Raw genomic sequence first — 16,537 nt, 5'->3', positions numbered from 1 at the left:
TCGACGTCATTAAGTATGAGTACGGCAGTCGTACCGATAACTTGCCTTTGAGGAACGAGACCCTCGCACACTTTAACATCACTTACTGTCACACCTTGTACAGCAGGACCTGAGTATCACCTTGTGAGTTTGTAGACTGGATTAACGCCGTCTTAACATTATTTCAGTTATATCACGGCGTGTCAGCGTTATGTAGGATGTATACAGCCTTCGATGAAACCATCGAGCATGGGTATGACAAACCACGAATCATAAACATGGATTCAAACCTGGGATTCAAACCTATAGGATTATTATACGCCTAATGGTCTAAGAGAGCCACATCTGTTCAGCCAATGACGGCGTCTTATACGACTCGTAAGTCATGTGCTTACATAGCTATGGAGCAGGGTGAATTATTCTAAAGGTATGTTTACACCTTCATGTATAGTGACCGATGTCAATACCAAACACACCAGAGTAGCGTTCTGATCCGACCAGTATCATACAAACTGCTCCTTAACGGTATTTAATATCCAAGGCCAACCATCATTTTCATTTGATATCAAGACGAACTTAATTAAACGTTATAACCCCATACGCCAACGGTTGCTTGTTCATTATTGCCACCGAATTACAGCATGACAATACTTCAAACACTGATGACGTGAGACAGATGCCGTTTAGAGACTCTGTCAGAGCGACCAATTCAGGACACATTTTGTCTGGCCATCACCAGCATATTGTACATATTGTCAGTCCTCCTGAACAAACAATGGAACCATGCCACTTCTCATCAATAACTCAATGTGTGAAGCCCATTTCTGGTGACACCCGCCGTGATATTGCTGGAGTATTGCTAAAAGCGGCGTAAAACCATACTCACTCACTCACTCATCAATTACTGTTGTTTATAGTTATGACTTAATCTGTTTCAGGCGACTTTGACCAACCACTGTGCTGACCTTGCACATAGTACTTTTTTCCAATACCATTCCTGTATAAAAGTAAATATTTGTATATACTGCAAGCTACTCGATGCTGTCACTTCCTATCGAGAACTGTACACAGGACCACTAAATTATAAAATGTGCGATTATTAATAACCAACGTCATAAGCGTCTCTGACGCCAACGCCAACGCGTTGTTTATTAGGACAAACCGTCAGGTAATTCCTTTAGAGATTAGAACCCAGATGGGCAGAGGCTGAGGGTGTAGTGGACTGGGTTCCTCATACGCCTGGTCTGAAGACCTACATGCATTGTTTCAGTACGATGAGGACTTGGCTCTGATTAACTTGCAATTCCAGAAACACGACCGTTAAAAAACTAAAGCTACTAAAACTTTTACAATTCAAAACTAAAATTACAGGACGTAAAGTAATTAGTGAATACAGACATTTCAATGAGATAATGGCATGGTTTTAACATATGGCGTATTACAACAACAGCTGGTATAAATACGTCTTTTATCATACTGACAAATAGCATACATAATGCAATCATTACCCTGTATTCTAAGCCAGTGGCATACCATCATCGTAAACGTTTTGGCACTCGTTGATAAAATCGATCGTTGAGACTTCACCAGTAACATGTTGGTTCGTTGGTTTGTTGTTTAACGCCGCACTCAGACATATTCCAGCTATATGACAACGGTCTGTAAATAATCGAGTCTAACAATCCAGTGATTGATATCAAGAGCATCGATTTTCACAATTAGGATACGATGATCCCACCTGATCCCGTTAGTCGCCCCTTACGACAAGCACAGTCCCCTCTTACAGCAAGGATGGGTTGCTAAAGACCTGTACTCTACCCGGGTCTCCGCGAGTCATCAGTACCATGGAACAAAACAACATACAGTTAAAAACAAATTTTGATTATTTCGTAAAAATACAACCCCAAACAGTATATTTTAATAACATTCCGCTAATTAACATCATTCTGACTTCATACATGTCCAGGAAGCAAACGGGGCCCGTTCCAAGACGCGATCTTACGGCTAAGACGATCGTTATGCCTACACTTTCAATCCCTGATATCTCTTCGTGTAACGAGGTCAATGGTCAATATTACTGTTCCTATACATTGCATTCAAATGTTCTTGAACGCGGAGTGTTGGGATATGAACACAGAGAAATTGTAGCGGTACTGTAAAGAGTAACGGGACTCCAATAGGAATTCCTTTCCACGTGATTCGTGCATATGCGGGGGACACGTAATGCACGTGTAATTCACAAGTTATGCGTTAAAACATGATGTGTTAATTTGTTTCGAAATGAAACCAGTAACTCCTATCCTTTGAGACACGTAATACTATATGTAAGCACATAGTGTTATCGTGATCACATCATAGGTATGTTAGACTAGGGTCAGCTTTCAGCTGGTCTCAGTTCCGTATGGATTGCTCGGTCAGCGTTTGGTGGAATACATATGGGAAATTAAGTGCGTGTGTCTATCATAAGACTTAGCGCAATCTGGCGACAGTCATGAACATTAATATGTAATTGTTCAGCGTTTCTATTCATACCCCGGCAAACCAATGTGAATACCAAATGTCAATTACGCATACAATACACAGTTTTCATAAAATTCATTTATGTTCGTGGTGGTGTACGAACTTGACGCGGCGGGGTCACGCTGAAAACTGATAACAGTAAAATGATGTCAGATCATCAGTCCAAAACTGATAACCAGAGCACCAAACTTCAAGCATCAAATGAGACGGTACATCAGCCATCTCGGACGATATCAGCAACTGCTCTAATCACATCAACAGGGAAATTTTCCAAATCCTCGCCAACAACCTCCAGGACTTCACTTAAGGAAACTAATAAAGCAATCCACATTCGCCGTCACAAGCCCATCAATAAACGGAGATCAAGGCTATTTTTAAAAAAAATCAAAATAAAAAAAAATAAAAAAATCATCCAATCTGCCTACTATGAATTCATTAGCAATAGTCACCCTACCTATGTATACGTATCCTGTGTACTTGGCTCCTTGTCTCATTGGCTTCCTCATCATGTTCTCCGTCCATCATGTTGGTACAGTATTATCCCTCTGTATCCCCGTGAAGATTCCGGGATAGAATAGGTCTTCAGCAACCCATGCTTGCCGTAAAAGGCGACTATGCTTGTCGTAAAAGGCGACTAACGGGATCGGGTGGTCGGGCTCGCTGACTTGGTTGATGCATGTCATCGATCCCAATTGTGTGGGTTGATGCTCATGATATTAATCACTGGATTGTCTGGTCCAGACTAGATTATTTACAGACCGCCGTCATATAGCTGGAATATTGCTGAATGCGGCGTAAAACAACAAACCAAGCATCCGTTGTTATTATTTAACCTACTCATGTTAATCTCTCTCTTTTATGCAACTGTTGTTACTGTTAATCCTCCACATACTATATATACTCTGCCATCTTCATTATTCAGCCTTGCTTGACAACGGTATAAGGATCATTACCTAAACACTGCAATCACATTAAAATAGAGAAGTTGTTATCCATACATTGTATCTACTGATAAAGTTGGCGGACTAAACCGAATGTGGGTGCCTTATAGTGTTGGTTTTCAGTTTGATAAATAAAAAGGATTGGAAATCACACTCCATTTTACCAAGCACCATTAACACCGGGTGGTACAGTCACTAGGCATATCATAAGAAACACGACACGACATGTTGTAAATTCTCAAACACAATGAAGTCAAGTGAAGGTCAGGTAATACCCACAAAGGTCAATACCATTTCAACCGACCATTACCACATTTTCACATAAAATTCAAGCCAACAACAAGATATCCGATTTAATGTCATTTTGATTTCGAGAGCACACAGACTAAATGCTCCAGGAAGTTGCCGTGTTGAAAGTGCCTACATGTCCTTCGCTAGTTCAGTGTCCCCCTCTTCGTTGTTTTCGCGAACTTCAATCTCAATGTTGTCCAATTTGGCGAAATACTGAAAGAAAATACAAAACGAAATGTGTATACGTAACGAAAAGAAATATTTTATGTAGTAAGCGGGGTGTTTCACTGCTATTAGCAACGCTGCAAACACATCACATACCACGGATGACGTCACAATACATTCACTACTCAACTGGAACGTCATTAATAATATACATTCGATGAGTTTCCTATAAAAACATCAATATTTTCCCCGAACGAAATCTAGTAGCAAGTATTCGTATCCATAACATATGGCCATCTTTAAACCATGCGTTACAGGTTTCAATGGCGGTGGGTACGGGATTTCAAGAGCTGTGTGGACAACAAGGAGACGCGTACGTTCAACTTGTAAATCCTCGTACACGCTAGTGCCACAAGTGACGAATGTATCATTACGTGTTCAGAGAACAGATCCTTTTTTAAAAAACATGTTTATGCGACATCATATTTGACTTATGAACGCCAGTAGCTTTGTTCGGCACACCGTAACACAAAGTATGAACAGGGTCAATTTGGACGTCATGATGTCCGCACAGGTCAGCCGACCGACTTGTATTGGTTTTTACGACTGACCAATTTTAGTAACGATAATAGCCTTCACAAAAATATGAACTATTATCGAGTAATCAGCGCCTGTTGTCTGGCGCCACAACGGCTTGTAAATAGCGAGTGATCCAGGCAACTCAGTGTCCTAGCCAGACCACCCGGAGCTGATCGCCCCACGTATTGTCACACGGGTATAAGGGTCTATTACTCCCCGGAATCCCAACGGGTTATCACACTCGACTGTATTACAGTTGGTAATGCTAAACATGACACGTGAAATAGACCTTGGACGTGGATCACCTGTCTCGTGCCACATTCATGACCTGACTATGAAACGGAGAAGCACACGTCGCTTCAACAGCATGCCCGTTGGCCCGTGGCCAGTTGAAATTATAAAGGGCCTGCTGAAACGTACGGTAGATGGCCCGTCTGGCCAGTCACATTTCACCCCTTCTCCGTGTATTTTTTTAAAATTTTATCATCTCGGTAGAATGACACCCGGTCGTTATTTTGTATTGTGTGCAACATCTTTTTTACTCGTAAATCACTACGAAATGAGCCAATTGCAGATTTAATCTCAGAGCGCGGGAAAATACATTTTAGAGGCGAGGAGTTTTTCAGAGCTCTGCTAGGTGACCTCGGGTTCGGCCTATGGACCTGTGGAGCTCTGAGAGAAGACATGGAACTAAAGCCTCTTTTATTAGTACCCTCAACATCCAGACAAGAATTATAATCATATTGTATCAATAATGATCAACTGATGAATTTGTGTGCTGCAACCTGATTGGTTAAAAACGTGTTTAAAAGTGATTCGAAACCCGGGAATCTCTTGGATCATTCCCTGCGCATGAATTCGTATTTACCCTTCAATCACAAACGTGAACAACGTGGCATTCTGCTTGGCGAATTGGATACCCGATAATTAAATACTAAATTTGATAAAGTTTTCGGTTTTGCAGCTTTTATTGAATATTCGAAGCCCGGAAATTTCAACATTTGAAACCACCGGCTAATGTTTTCTTTCGGTGGAATGCGGTCATCACCAAATCATGGTCTAAGGTAGATTAGATATCGCTAGCAGGACAAGCAATTTGCAAGATTCTAAAAACGTTAAGGTAAATACCTAATAATATCCGCAAATCTGAAAAAAACATGTTTATCCCCTATTTCAGCTTAAAACGTCTCAGTCAGTTCTAATGAAATGAAAAGGACTTTCAAAAGGGTTCACATGAGGCAGATGCTTGCGTATTTGATGAGATTTTCATTCTAGAAACAAAGCTGTAATTTAGATGTAATGAAGCTCAGAAAACCCGGATGCTGCCGTTCCAAGAGTACATCTTTACATGTGAGTTCTCTACAGCGTTAGTCCGGCAACCTGGCTATGTATAATATATTCACATACCTCTTGTCCTGCCTTCTGTCGCCTGTAATCCGCTTTGATAAATGCTACAAGAAAGAAAACATATGTTATGTCAGACTGTGAGAGGCCTAAGTTGTCACTATAACCTCCCTTATAACACGTGCAGAAACGCAACGTCAAGAGAACTGAATTATTCTTTGAATATCGTCAGATCATTTTTAGCAAGAGCCCTCGATCTCAATTAATGGTGTATCCTCCTGTCTGTTTTTCTTTCTCCGACAGCACTTATTAAGTAAGGCTCATAACACAGTGAATTTAAAGGAGAAACTATTTTGGATAATTATTTTGATAGTATTTAGTTCCTAAATACATAATATATAAAAGCAGTATGTGCATGATTTATTAAATATACAAGAAATACTTCGTTTGACAAGAATGACATGAAAATCAGGGGGGGGGGGGGGGGGGGGTAAAAGTTAGTAGAACATGAAGTCATTGAAGAAATAACCTTTACATGGATAAGAGCTTCTGTATTTCTTGTAACAACGTTTCAGGACAAGACCTTGGTCCTTCATCACATGAATGACAAAACATTTACAGTTAACTTAAACATTTTTACATTTTTCTAACTATGCAGAAAACTAGAAAGAATCTATGACAGCACAGCAAAGGAAAAATAAGTGTTGAAACCAAGACAATCAGATTGTCCAGATAACGTTTTGAGCAATTGAGTTTTTACTTTCTATTTCAATTGGGTTATTACATTTTTCATTGGGTAATCAATATTTTTCTCTCATCTATGCATCACTCTATTGTGTTATTCCCAAAATTAGTGAACATTTTAAGATTTAAACAAAAATAATGTTTTAGATGTATATAACTGTTCTAAATATATAGGCTTGACTCGGAAATTATATTAGCTCGTAATTGTGTTTCGGACATTAGTTTCTTGTACGCATGCTGAAAAAGCTTCTTTGGGTATTTACGCGAGCTGTTTTTATACATTCGAGTTTTTCGTTTAATGCATGCGTTTCTGTACGCAAGTTAATTGAAAGTAATTTGGTTTTGAATATTTTGGAGTGGTGGGGTGGGGATTTTACGCGAATACGCTGCTTATCTGAAGCTCTGTAATCTAGATATCCAAACAACAGTTTATTGATCGTGCTGAGAACAAATCGTCCACAATGTTTCTAATAAATGACCCAGGCAATTACGATACACAGAAAGGCATGGTCTAATGCACAGAGATCATTAGACTAACGCTACGTCTCCGAAAATAAATAATTTTGACAGAGACAAGAAACTACATGTAAAGTAAAAACAGATTTGGATCCTGATTCCTAAATCCTGGAAAATCTAGACTTGCTTCTTTTAGGGTTACACAGGCTGTGAGGAAGGGAAAATATAATGGTTCAGGGACTGTGATACAGTCAAGGGTATCATATTCACTGACATAAAGAACGCGAGATAATCGCGTCGTTCTGAGTAAGCCTTCCCAACCCGGGGCTCTGTTAATGATTAATGGTTTGTCTCTAAAAGCAAGCAGCACACTCGGAAATGTGCCTTACGTAATACAGAATTATAGTCCTTGAGATCAGATGGTTAAAGAAGGGCAATTGTTGCCTACCAGTCATAATGCTCCCGACCAATAGCGCCACAGCCAGAGTACAGTTGCCAGCGAGCACACCAAAGCGATTCATCATTGCCCTCATCCCGATCGTAAAGATGATGCCAAAAAACTGCAAAATAGATTGATTAATACATAAAGCATTGATTTTCCAAAGACAGCACCGACGTTCAAACAGTTTAGCTGTCAGAGTGTCTCTGATGGTAAATACTTGATAAGATAATCGATCGAAGGTAAGTGTTTTCCAGACCGTTATATAGTCTTAAATCAGTATATAATGAGTGAGTGGTTCAATGCGGAATTACCCGACAGCAGCGTTCTGTGGTTATTTTGGGATGCGGTCTATAAAACATTTACATGTTGAAAGATTTAGTATGACATCCTTTAGATATTGGCGCATACATCTTTTTCAATGGGTGTAAGATCAGTTTTTTTGGCAGTCCTTGATCAAGTCGTTCAAAACCAGCGATCTGTTTACCCAAATCAGTGAAATATATATGACAGTTTCATGGTTAATGGTGATATTGAGACACACAAACACACACACGTCACTGATTATTGAGTTGGGTTTTATGCCGCTTTCAGCAATATTTTCAAGCAAAATCACATTGGTGGGCTCCAGAAGGGGGCTTCACACATTGCACACATGTGGGGAATCGAACCCGGGCCTTCGGCGTGATAAGCGAACACTTTAACCACTAGGCTACCCTACTAGTGTTCTTATTATAAACAACGGTCAACACTGAAGAGGGTCAGCTGACTGTAAAATTTATCATATCCACTTTGAAAACCCTGCGTGACATAAATCGGGAAAAATATATGAAACCATGACAACAGATAGTGCAAACAAATATTATATACCTTACTGGATAAAATAGTAGCTCGTCCGTTTAGTTTCGACATAAGAGTGCTTTTGGTACATCTTTGTTTCTTAAAATTGATCATTAATTTTCCTCCCGTAATTATGGATACTCGTCCGGAATAATGAAGGGACTTTTACCTTTCACTCATTCGTAGGGGCGGTCGGGTAGCCTAGTGGTTCAAGCGTTCGCTCGTCACACCGAAGACCCGGGTTCGATTCCCCACATGGGTACAATGAGTGGAGCCCATTTCTGGTGTCCCCACCACTAAGTACACGTAACTTAAATATGAAATAACGATCAATCAAGGCAATATCTGTACTGATACATTTACGTCGCAGAGAAGTAATTCCTACCTGAGCTGATGCGTTGAGAAGACCAGACGAAGTGCCTTCTCCTTCAGGGAATGTAATTTCTGCCGCAAACTCAAATCCCACTGGCAGATAACCCGTCATGAAAAAACTGTAATTGGGACAAAATAAGAGTGATAACATCAACGGTATACATTCATTCATTGTATGAGGTGAATGACTGATTGTATAAATCCGCCACAATTCCAGCTACATGGCTGCGGTCTGTAAATGATCGTGTCTGGGCCAGACAACCCAGTGACTGACATCATGGGATACGACCGAGTCACCGATTCTGATCACCCGATTAGTCGGTCCTTACGACCTGCATTGCATGCTGGGACCTAGTCTGATCCGGATCCCCACTGGTCCATTACATGGTAACCAAATGACAGATTCCAGCCCGCATGCCTTGACCTTTCAATCATGTTACTGTTACCAGCATTCAATAGTCAAAGCAGCTTAAAGTGTACGTTCCTCAATAGTCTGTCTTACAGACCCTGATTCAAATATATATCAAATACAACCCATGCAAGTCTATAATGTTTGGCAAGTCTAGATTACTGCAGTATCAGAAAATGAAAAAGAGAGACACTGGGCTCCCTTTTATTATATTTTTATTAAGATAACTGAACAACTGTTCTTTTCTGTACGATATGTTCATTTCAGAGACTAGATGTAAGTCTAGTTCCTCAACACTTCTTGGGGCGGTGGGGTAGCCTAGTGGTTAAAGCGTTCGCTCGTCACGCCAAAGACCCGGGTTCGAATCCCGACATGGGTACAATGTGTGAAGCCCATTTCTGGTGTCCCCCGCCGTGATATTGCTGGAATATTGCTAAAAGCGGCGTAAAATCAAACTCAATCACTCACTCACTCAACACTTCTTGACAAAATAACAAGACATTAAACAGATGACGTTTTGGTTCGCTCCAAGACCATGCTGCCAACCAATAGCTCACATGGAAAGGCTAAGTGTCTGCTTGTATTAGTCCGGACTAAGTGCTAACTCACCCAGACACCATGCGGCAGTTCTTTTTACACTGACACCCCACTCAGACACATTAAACTGAGTCGGCAAGATGTATCCCCTTAATGCTCCGCCCAGACATTTGTGTAACAGCTTGTGCCAACTAATGTCTTTTGGATTTAAGCTGCCAGGGGGATCGAACCACAAGTACCAGAATCCTTGGTCCTTGATTTAATAAGCCGTCTGTGGGTGACGATGACGGAAAGTAGGGTTGTTTGATTGATTAAAAGCAAGATCAACACAACACCGAGCCGCTGATGATGTTTGCGCAGATCACGTTCATCTTTGTCCTTGCAAATCGTTACACAATTAGCATCAAATGTGTGAGTTAACATTCAACGTCGCATCGGCATTATTTCAGCCATATAGCGACGAAATGAACGTCAAAACGTACACTTGTCTGAAGTACTGTGTTCTTTCGTGGTGAGGAATTAAAGCGAATTGTTGCACCATGATTGTTTGTTTGTTAGTTTGTTGGTTGGTTGGTTTGTTGTTTAACGCCGCACTCAGCGTTATTCCAGCTATATGACGGCGGTCTGTAAATAATCGAGTCTGGACCAGACAATCCAGTGACTGACATCATGAGCATCGATTCAGCGCGATTGGGATCCATGACATGCATCAACCAATTCAGCGAGCCTGACCACCCGATCCCATTAGTCGCCTCTTACGACAAGCATAGTCGCCTTTTACGGCAAGCATGGGTTGCTGAAGACCTATTCTACCCCGGATCTTCACGGGCCTGTGACCTTTGTGCCAAGGTTATATGTAGAGTGAGTAATTGCTGATTTCAAAGTGCTCAGTATGGAACACAGATGACCAAGTCGCCCACGCCACTCAGTTCGCTTTACAGAGTTACGCCCCTTTGACGTACTAGGATCCTATGATCGTGGGTTCGAACACAAATTCAGCCTGATCATGGTCATACGTTTTAGCACCATATCCCCGTGCTCGTAGGCTGCACCAAAGTGGTAAAGGTCTAAGACACGCATGACTGACATCGTGCTTCCTCCCACATCAAGCTGACAGCCCGTTATTTGACTGAAATACTGTTCACGTTAACTGCACTCACTCAAAGAAATACTTACCCTAATGACCCAGCTGTTAGAAAGACGATCCAGATATGACTCAGGTTCATAGTGAATGTAAATACAACCATCCCCACCATAGACAGTATGTAGATTGCCAGCGAGGTGCCCCTGGAAATTGCCAATGAAGGTCCAATATCATAATTGTTGCCAAAAAAACATAGTCAGTGGAAGAATCGATTTAACACATTGCGGAAATTGCCTTTCGAATAGTACAATTCTGATAAATGACTTTTGTGGTAGGTTTATATGTCTTTTTGAATTGTACCCTTCTTATAATAATAATAATGAGAATAATAATAACAACAACAACAACAACTGGATATTTGTAATGCGCTGTGGACCATCTCATGAAAACAATAACAACAATATAACCCTGTCAATGTGTCGGTGGGCAATCTATTTTCTTTCTCAGCTCCCTGGGGAGTATACGATACGTTACGCTAAATCACGAACTGTGTCAGAACTACCATACGCTTCAACCCATTATCTTAGTGTGAACGACACTTGTATTTGACCAATCACATTATCATAAGATCTTTTCGTCCGATATTTTAAGGACACCTGCATATATGTCGCGGCAGGTTAACCCCGAGCGGGAATTTTGATTTTAACCAAATACTTTGACTTGCACCATACGTTCCCGTGTATTTTCAAGTTAACAGTTGTCTTGCCTTTGCATGTGTTTGTGACAGGTGCCACCTGATATTATCAATATCTGATAATGATTTACATACACATGTTCATGATATAATCGGAATCGCACAATCGACTCACATTCATATGAATATGGAAAGGGTTTTGTCGCTTTTATTTATTACGACTTTAATCATGATTGGGTGTAGAGACCCACAGGATGTATAAAATATCTACATCCACATAATGTCGCGGCCTTTATCATCCCAAATTTCGTTTTCGCGATACAGACGTCTGATATGCCGGCTTGAATGCTTCGCTCTTTCATCCAGAAAATTCAGACGCTGATTGGCCGATCAGAAAGTTCACTTGAAACGACCGTCTATGGATGCTTCCCCAGATATTCACACAGAGAGGTAGAACAAGTACAGAAAGGTACCACATGATCTGTTCATGAAGAGAATTTGCAGCTGAATGAATGCAAACAAACTATAGATCTTCTCCGTCTGTCTTGTCTGACACAGACAGGAACCCTAATCAATCAGGTATGTCGCGTGTCCAAAAAAATCGAAAACTTTTACCCTCCGCTATTTCAGATCTATGTAGTGAATCTGTTCATCTGTCTACTTATCGTGTATCATTACCTTTCAAATATTCTTCTATTTGTAGAGGGTACGTGTATTCACAGAGATCATATGTCCATGCCATGCAGCCTATGCTGTTTAAGGGGGGCACGGGTGGCCCAGTCGTCTAAGGCGCCGCGAGTCCCTTGGGCACGCCAGAAACCTATGACTGTGGGTTCGAATCCCGGTTCGCCCCGATTATGTTTCTAGGTTTTTCAGCACCATACCAGTCCTCGTGGGTTTCACCGAAGTGGTTAACGTCTGAGACATGCATCACTTCGGGCTTTCCTCCTACATTAAGCTGACACGCCGTGATATAACTGGAATACTGTTAAAAGCGGCACTAAGCCCAACTCACTCACTATGCTGTTCAAAGCGGTGTTAAACCACTCACTCACTGAAACAAACTTACTCATCACTCGCACCATCACTCGCTCACTCACTTGAAAGTCTTTGTCTTGTCGAGCCATATTCCAGCCACCACCGACCCCAGCACCCCTGCCAGGACGATGGTGAGACCAATACGACCCGCGTTCTGTTCCTGACCCTGGAATGTGATGGGGCACACCAGATTATAGCAACGTAATTCATAAAAAAAAAAGTTAAAAATATCAATGATCAATGTGTTGTAATGCCGCCATTCATTGTGTCGATGGCGACCCGTAAACATAAACATAAACAAGACAATAGGCGAGCCGGGCTCTCTGATACTTCCGACTCCGACTCCGACTCCGACTCCGACTCCAACATATGTCAAGTTCAAACCATGAAAAAAGCAATATTTTCCCAGAAAGTCCGCATATCGAAATCAAACTTTGCACTGCACATCTGCTATTGGTACAGAAACTGTACCCCCAAATGGAATAGAATCTATGAAGTGGTTTTAAGTTAAAGGTCGTTCAAATGTTGAAGTAAAAACATATTCTATGTTCACAACATGAAAAAGACCATATACTTTAAAAAATACAAACTCACAAACACAAATTCAAACGTTGAACTGCACCTCTTCAATCAGAATGGAAACTGTTCCCTAGGTAGTTTTCAAGTCACACAAATGTTGAAGTAAAAATAAGAAAAAAACTTCTACTTTTTTCAGGAAACCAAAAAATTGAAATCAAACTTCGCACTGCTACTCTCATATAGCTTTCAAAAGTGTTTCAAAAGAATGAAAGAAATGTCCTCGTAAGGGCCCACGGGCAGACGGACTTCATTGGTTTTACTATAACTAGTTTACAATAACCATGCCAAAACAAATATATTTATTGACCCATGTGTGAGCATGTGTCGATATTGCCATTATTGGTTGAATTAATACTACATTACTATCAATACCATAACTATTATTACTATTGTTCATGCACATGGGGTCGTTGCATGAAGCAATACTGATGTTCATTGTTCGTGTTAATGATGTGTCGGGGTACGGGTGGCCCAAGGTGTCTCAATTCGATGTACAGAGTTGCGTCCCTTGGGCACGTCACAGTTGATTACGTTGATTGATTGATTGGTTGGCTGGTTGTTTTACGCTGCACTCAGCACTCTTCCAGCTATATGACGGCGGTCTGTAAATAATCGAGTCTGGACCCGACAATTCAGTGGTTGATATCATGAGCACCGATCCACACAATTGGGATCGATGACATGCTATTACGTCTATTGATAGTATGGATAAGATTGGGCGGCATCGATGGGACGACTTGATATTATTACTTGCCATTGTATTTCCCTCTACATAAGGACAACTGGCGATCATATTTATCCCTAAGGACCATAACTCTGCTTTTTACATGATATATGGGACGGTCCAATCGTTCTTTCGATCAGTTCTTACACCTTAATGTCTATTGAGATATTTATGTTTTGCGGTGATTGAGAATACGATAATAATGCATGTATAATAATCACAAATCAGGTGAAGTTAAGCAACACTGGTCGCATAGTTTAGGGTGACCGTGTTCCACAGGTTGACTTCTGAGAGTTTCTAGGGTTTCGGTCCCGTGCTGAAGTACAAGAAACTTTGTTCGAAACATGCCTCTGCTCACCCATCAGTCAATGGGTATCCGATAGGACGGGATGTTATTATGACTGTTAACGTTTTAGCGCCTCAAAGCCAGTATGGGTTGTATATTCGGGGAGCCGAGAATGCAAAAAATATTGCGTATTAGAAAAGGACGTGAGCATCCACTTGGGTAAAGGAAGACAGGCCATTATTGATGGACTTAGTATTAGATGACAAATGGCTTCAGAGCCTGTATACAAGAATGATGACATCCTAGCAGCAATTATCGATCACTCTCGAAAGCTTCCTCGTCCAATGTAACATCTTACCACAAACTATTCCACACACATACTCTACACCGCGCACCATGTAATACCTGATGGCATGTGAAGGCCGACATGTCACGCAGACATTAGCTATTAACGCCCGCTCATCGGTCTTAATGTGCGCCCGCTAAATGACGTGGCAATCTCTTGCATCTTATAGGACTCTTTTGTGAGGTAACCTACGAAAGACCGTGAGCTATGGAAGTAGCATCTGGTATATGTATGAGTGAGTGAGTGAGTGAGTATGGTTTTACGCCGCTTTAAGCAATATTCCAGCAATATCACGGCGGGGGACACCAGAAATGGGCTCCACACATTGTACCCATGTCGGGAATCGAACCCGGGTCTTCGGCGTGACGAGCGACAACTAGGCTATCGCCCTGGTGTATGTATGTTTGTGTGTGTGTGTGTGTGTGTGTGTGTGTGTGTGTGTGTGTGTGTGTGTGTGTGTGTGTGTGTGTGCCTAAGGGTCCCGAGATCCGGGTTAGAACTGGTCTTCAGCAACGAGAGGGGGTTGTCAGGCCAACTTGGTTGATACATGTCATCGTATCTAAACTGCGTAGATAGATCCTTATGTTGTCAATCACAGGACTGTCTGGACCAGACTCTATATTTACAGACAGCCGTCATATTGATGGAATACCGCTGAGGCGGCATTAAACAACATGACCTCAGCGGACATCATAGACACAATGCAACTTGTTGTTATGGCGTTGAAAATCGCAATTTCATATGTGCATTCATCGAAAGTTTAATGGATCATCGAAATATCGATACCATGCAAAAGTACATGGGCCAATGTCAAAACATTGAGTGCAATCTGAAATACAGAAGGTTGGCATGGATACTAAGCTAAACCCTTGTGAATACCTAGACTACAACGGACCATATTCAGATTCAACTCCAATTAACTTTCAAGGACGCTCCCCAACAGACGACTGAGCCTCTTTCATTGCGGACAGCCTTGTCATCAGGTGAAAATGCAGGTGAAAATGCTGGATCCGACAATCCAGTGATTCATATGGTAAACAATAATCCATGCAGTCTGGGTATGATGACACCCAAGTGACCCAGAATGCCCACTCGATCCACTCACTTGATCGTCTCTCACAACCAGTATAGGTTGTGGTGGAACTACCCTAACGCAGAACCCCCATGCGGCTTATCCCAGCTTTGCTCGTAACCATAGCAATACTGTAATATTGCAATATCTAAAATACCAACAGCCTGGGCTAGAACGAAACGTTCGCGATAACATTTTGAGATTTTAGTTTGGTTTGTTGTTTTATGCCGCACTCATCAATAAGCCAGCTATATGACGGAGGTCTGTAAATAATCGAGTATGGACCAGACAATCCAGTGATTGATATCATGAGCATCGACCAACGAAAATGGGATCGATGACATGCTTCAAACAATCCAGCGAGCCTAACCACCCGATCCCGTTAGTCGCCTCTTGCGACAAGCATAGTCGCCTTTTACGGCAAGAATGGGTTGTTGCTGAAGACCTAATCTACCCCGGATCCTCACCCGTTTAACATTTTGAGAAGCATACGTACCTCAAAATAGTATAGGACTACAGCATTAAGCAACGTTGATATAGCATAGTAAGACCCAGTATTGATACCTGAAACGAAAATTCAGTAATGTATTTTGTACACAATCATTTATTTACAGTCATTACTGAGTTACATTACCCCTTGCATAAAATGCCAACATGTTGACCTGTTAACTGACTTCCTGAAATGATTTAACCATCCACAAACAGTTCCTTCATTCATGGACATGCATCAAGGTTCTTCAGTGCTTTAAAGAGACATCCACAAAGTAACCATACATTTGGATAGAGCATAAATAACATCCCCAGAGACGATAAACAACGTTCCGAGGACATCGCAGTAATGATGTCTCTTAACCTACAACGTCATCCCAACGTTAACCAATACCACGGCTTGACGTGTGGAACAATTGATGTTGGCATGCCATTACCGTGAAGCATGATGCACCACGCTCTGTTTTGAGGGTACAAAGGACAATGTCTTGGAAGATATTGCACTAGTCTTTTTCGAAAGTAATCAATTTCAATGTTTTCAAGAATGGCATGCTTGGTACCACAACTGTTTTTTTCATTTTTATTACGCTGATGAAGAAAATAAGCAAT

General features: G+C 41.3%; 1 protein-coding gene across 2 annotated transcripts in view; it reads right to left on the bottom strand.

Moving 5' to 3' along the window:
• Nucleotides 1–1,018: 1,018 nt before the first annotated feature.
• LOC139474192 (choline/ethanolamine transporter flvcr2a-like) overlaps nt 1,019–16,537 on the bottom strand; it is a 31,934-nt gene continuing 16,415 nt past the window's right edge. For both annotated transcript variants that reach the window (XM_071257089.1, XM_071257090.1), the window contains exons 5-11: nt 15,936–16,003; nt 12,495–12,598; nt 10,793–10,903; nt 8,684–8,789; nt 7,468–7,579; nt 5,883–5,926; nt 1,019–3,944 (exon numbers count right to left, since the gene is read on the bottom strand). In XM_071257089.1, the coding sequence (XP_071113190.1) occupies nt 3,861–3,944; nt 5,883–5,926; nt 7,468–7,579; nt 8,684–8,789; nt 10,793–10,903; nt 12,495–12,598; nt 15,936–16,003 (629 nt within the window). In that variant the 3' untranslated portion in view covers nt 1,019–3,860. The remainder of the gene's footprint in view (nt 3,945–5,882; nt 5,927–7,467; nt 7,580–8,683; nt 8,790–10,792; nt 10,904–12,494; nt 12,599–15,935; nt 16,004–16,537) is intronic.

Source organism: Haliotis cracherodii, unplaced genomic scaffold, assembly GCF_022045235.1.
Source record: "Haliotis cracherodii isolate W230 unplaced genomic scaffold, xgHalCrac1.p SCAF_3, whole genome shotgun sequence".
Lineage (NCBI taxonomy): Eukaryota > Metazoa > Mollusca > Gastropoda > Lepetellida > Haliotidae > Haliotis > Haliotis cracherodii.
The sequence above is the reverse complement of the archived record's forward strand: the minus strand, read 5'-3'. Positions and strand labels throughout refer to the sequence as shown.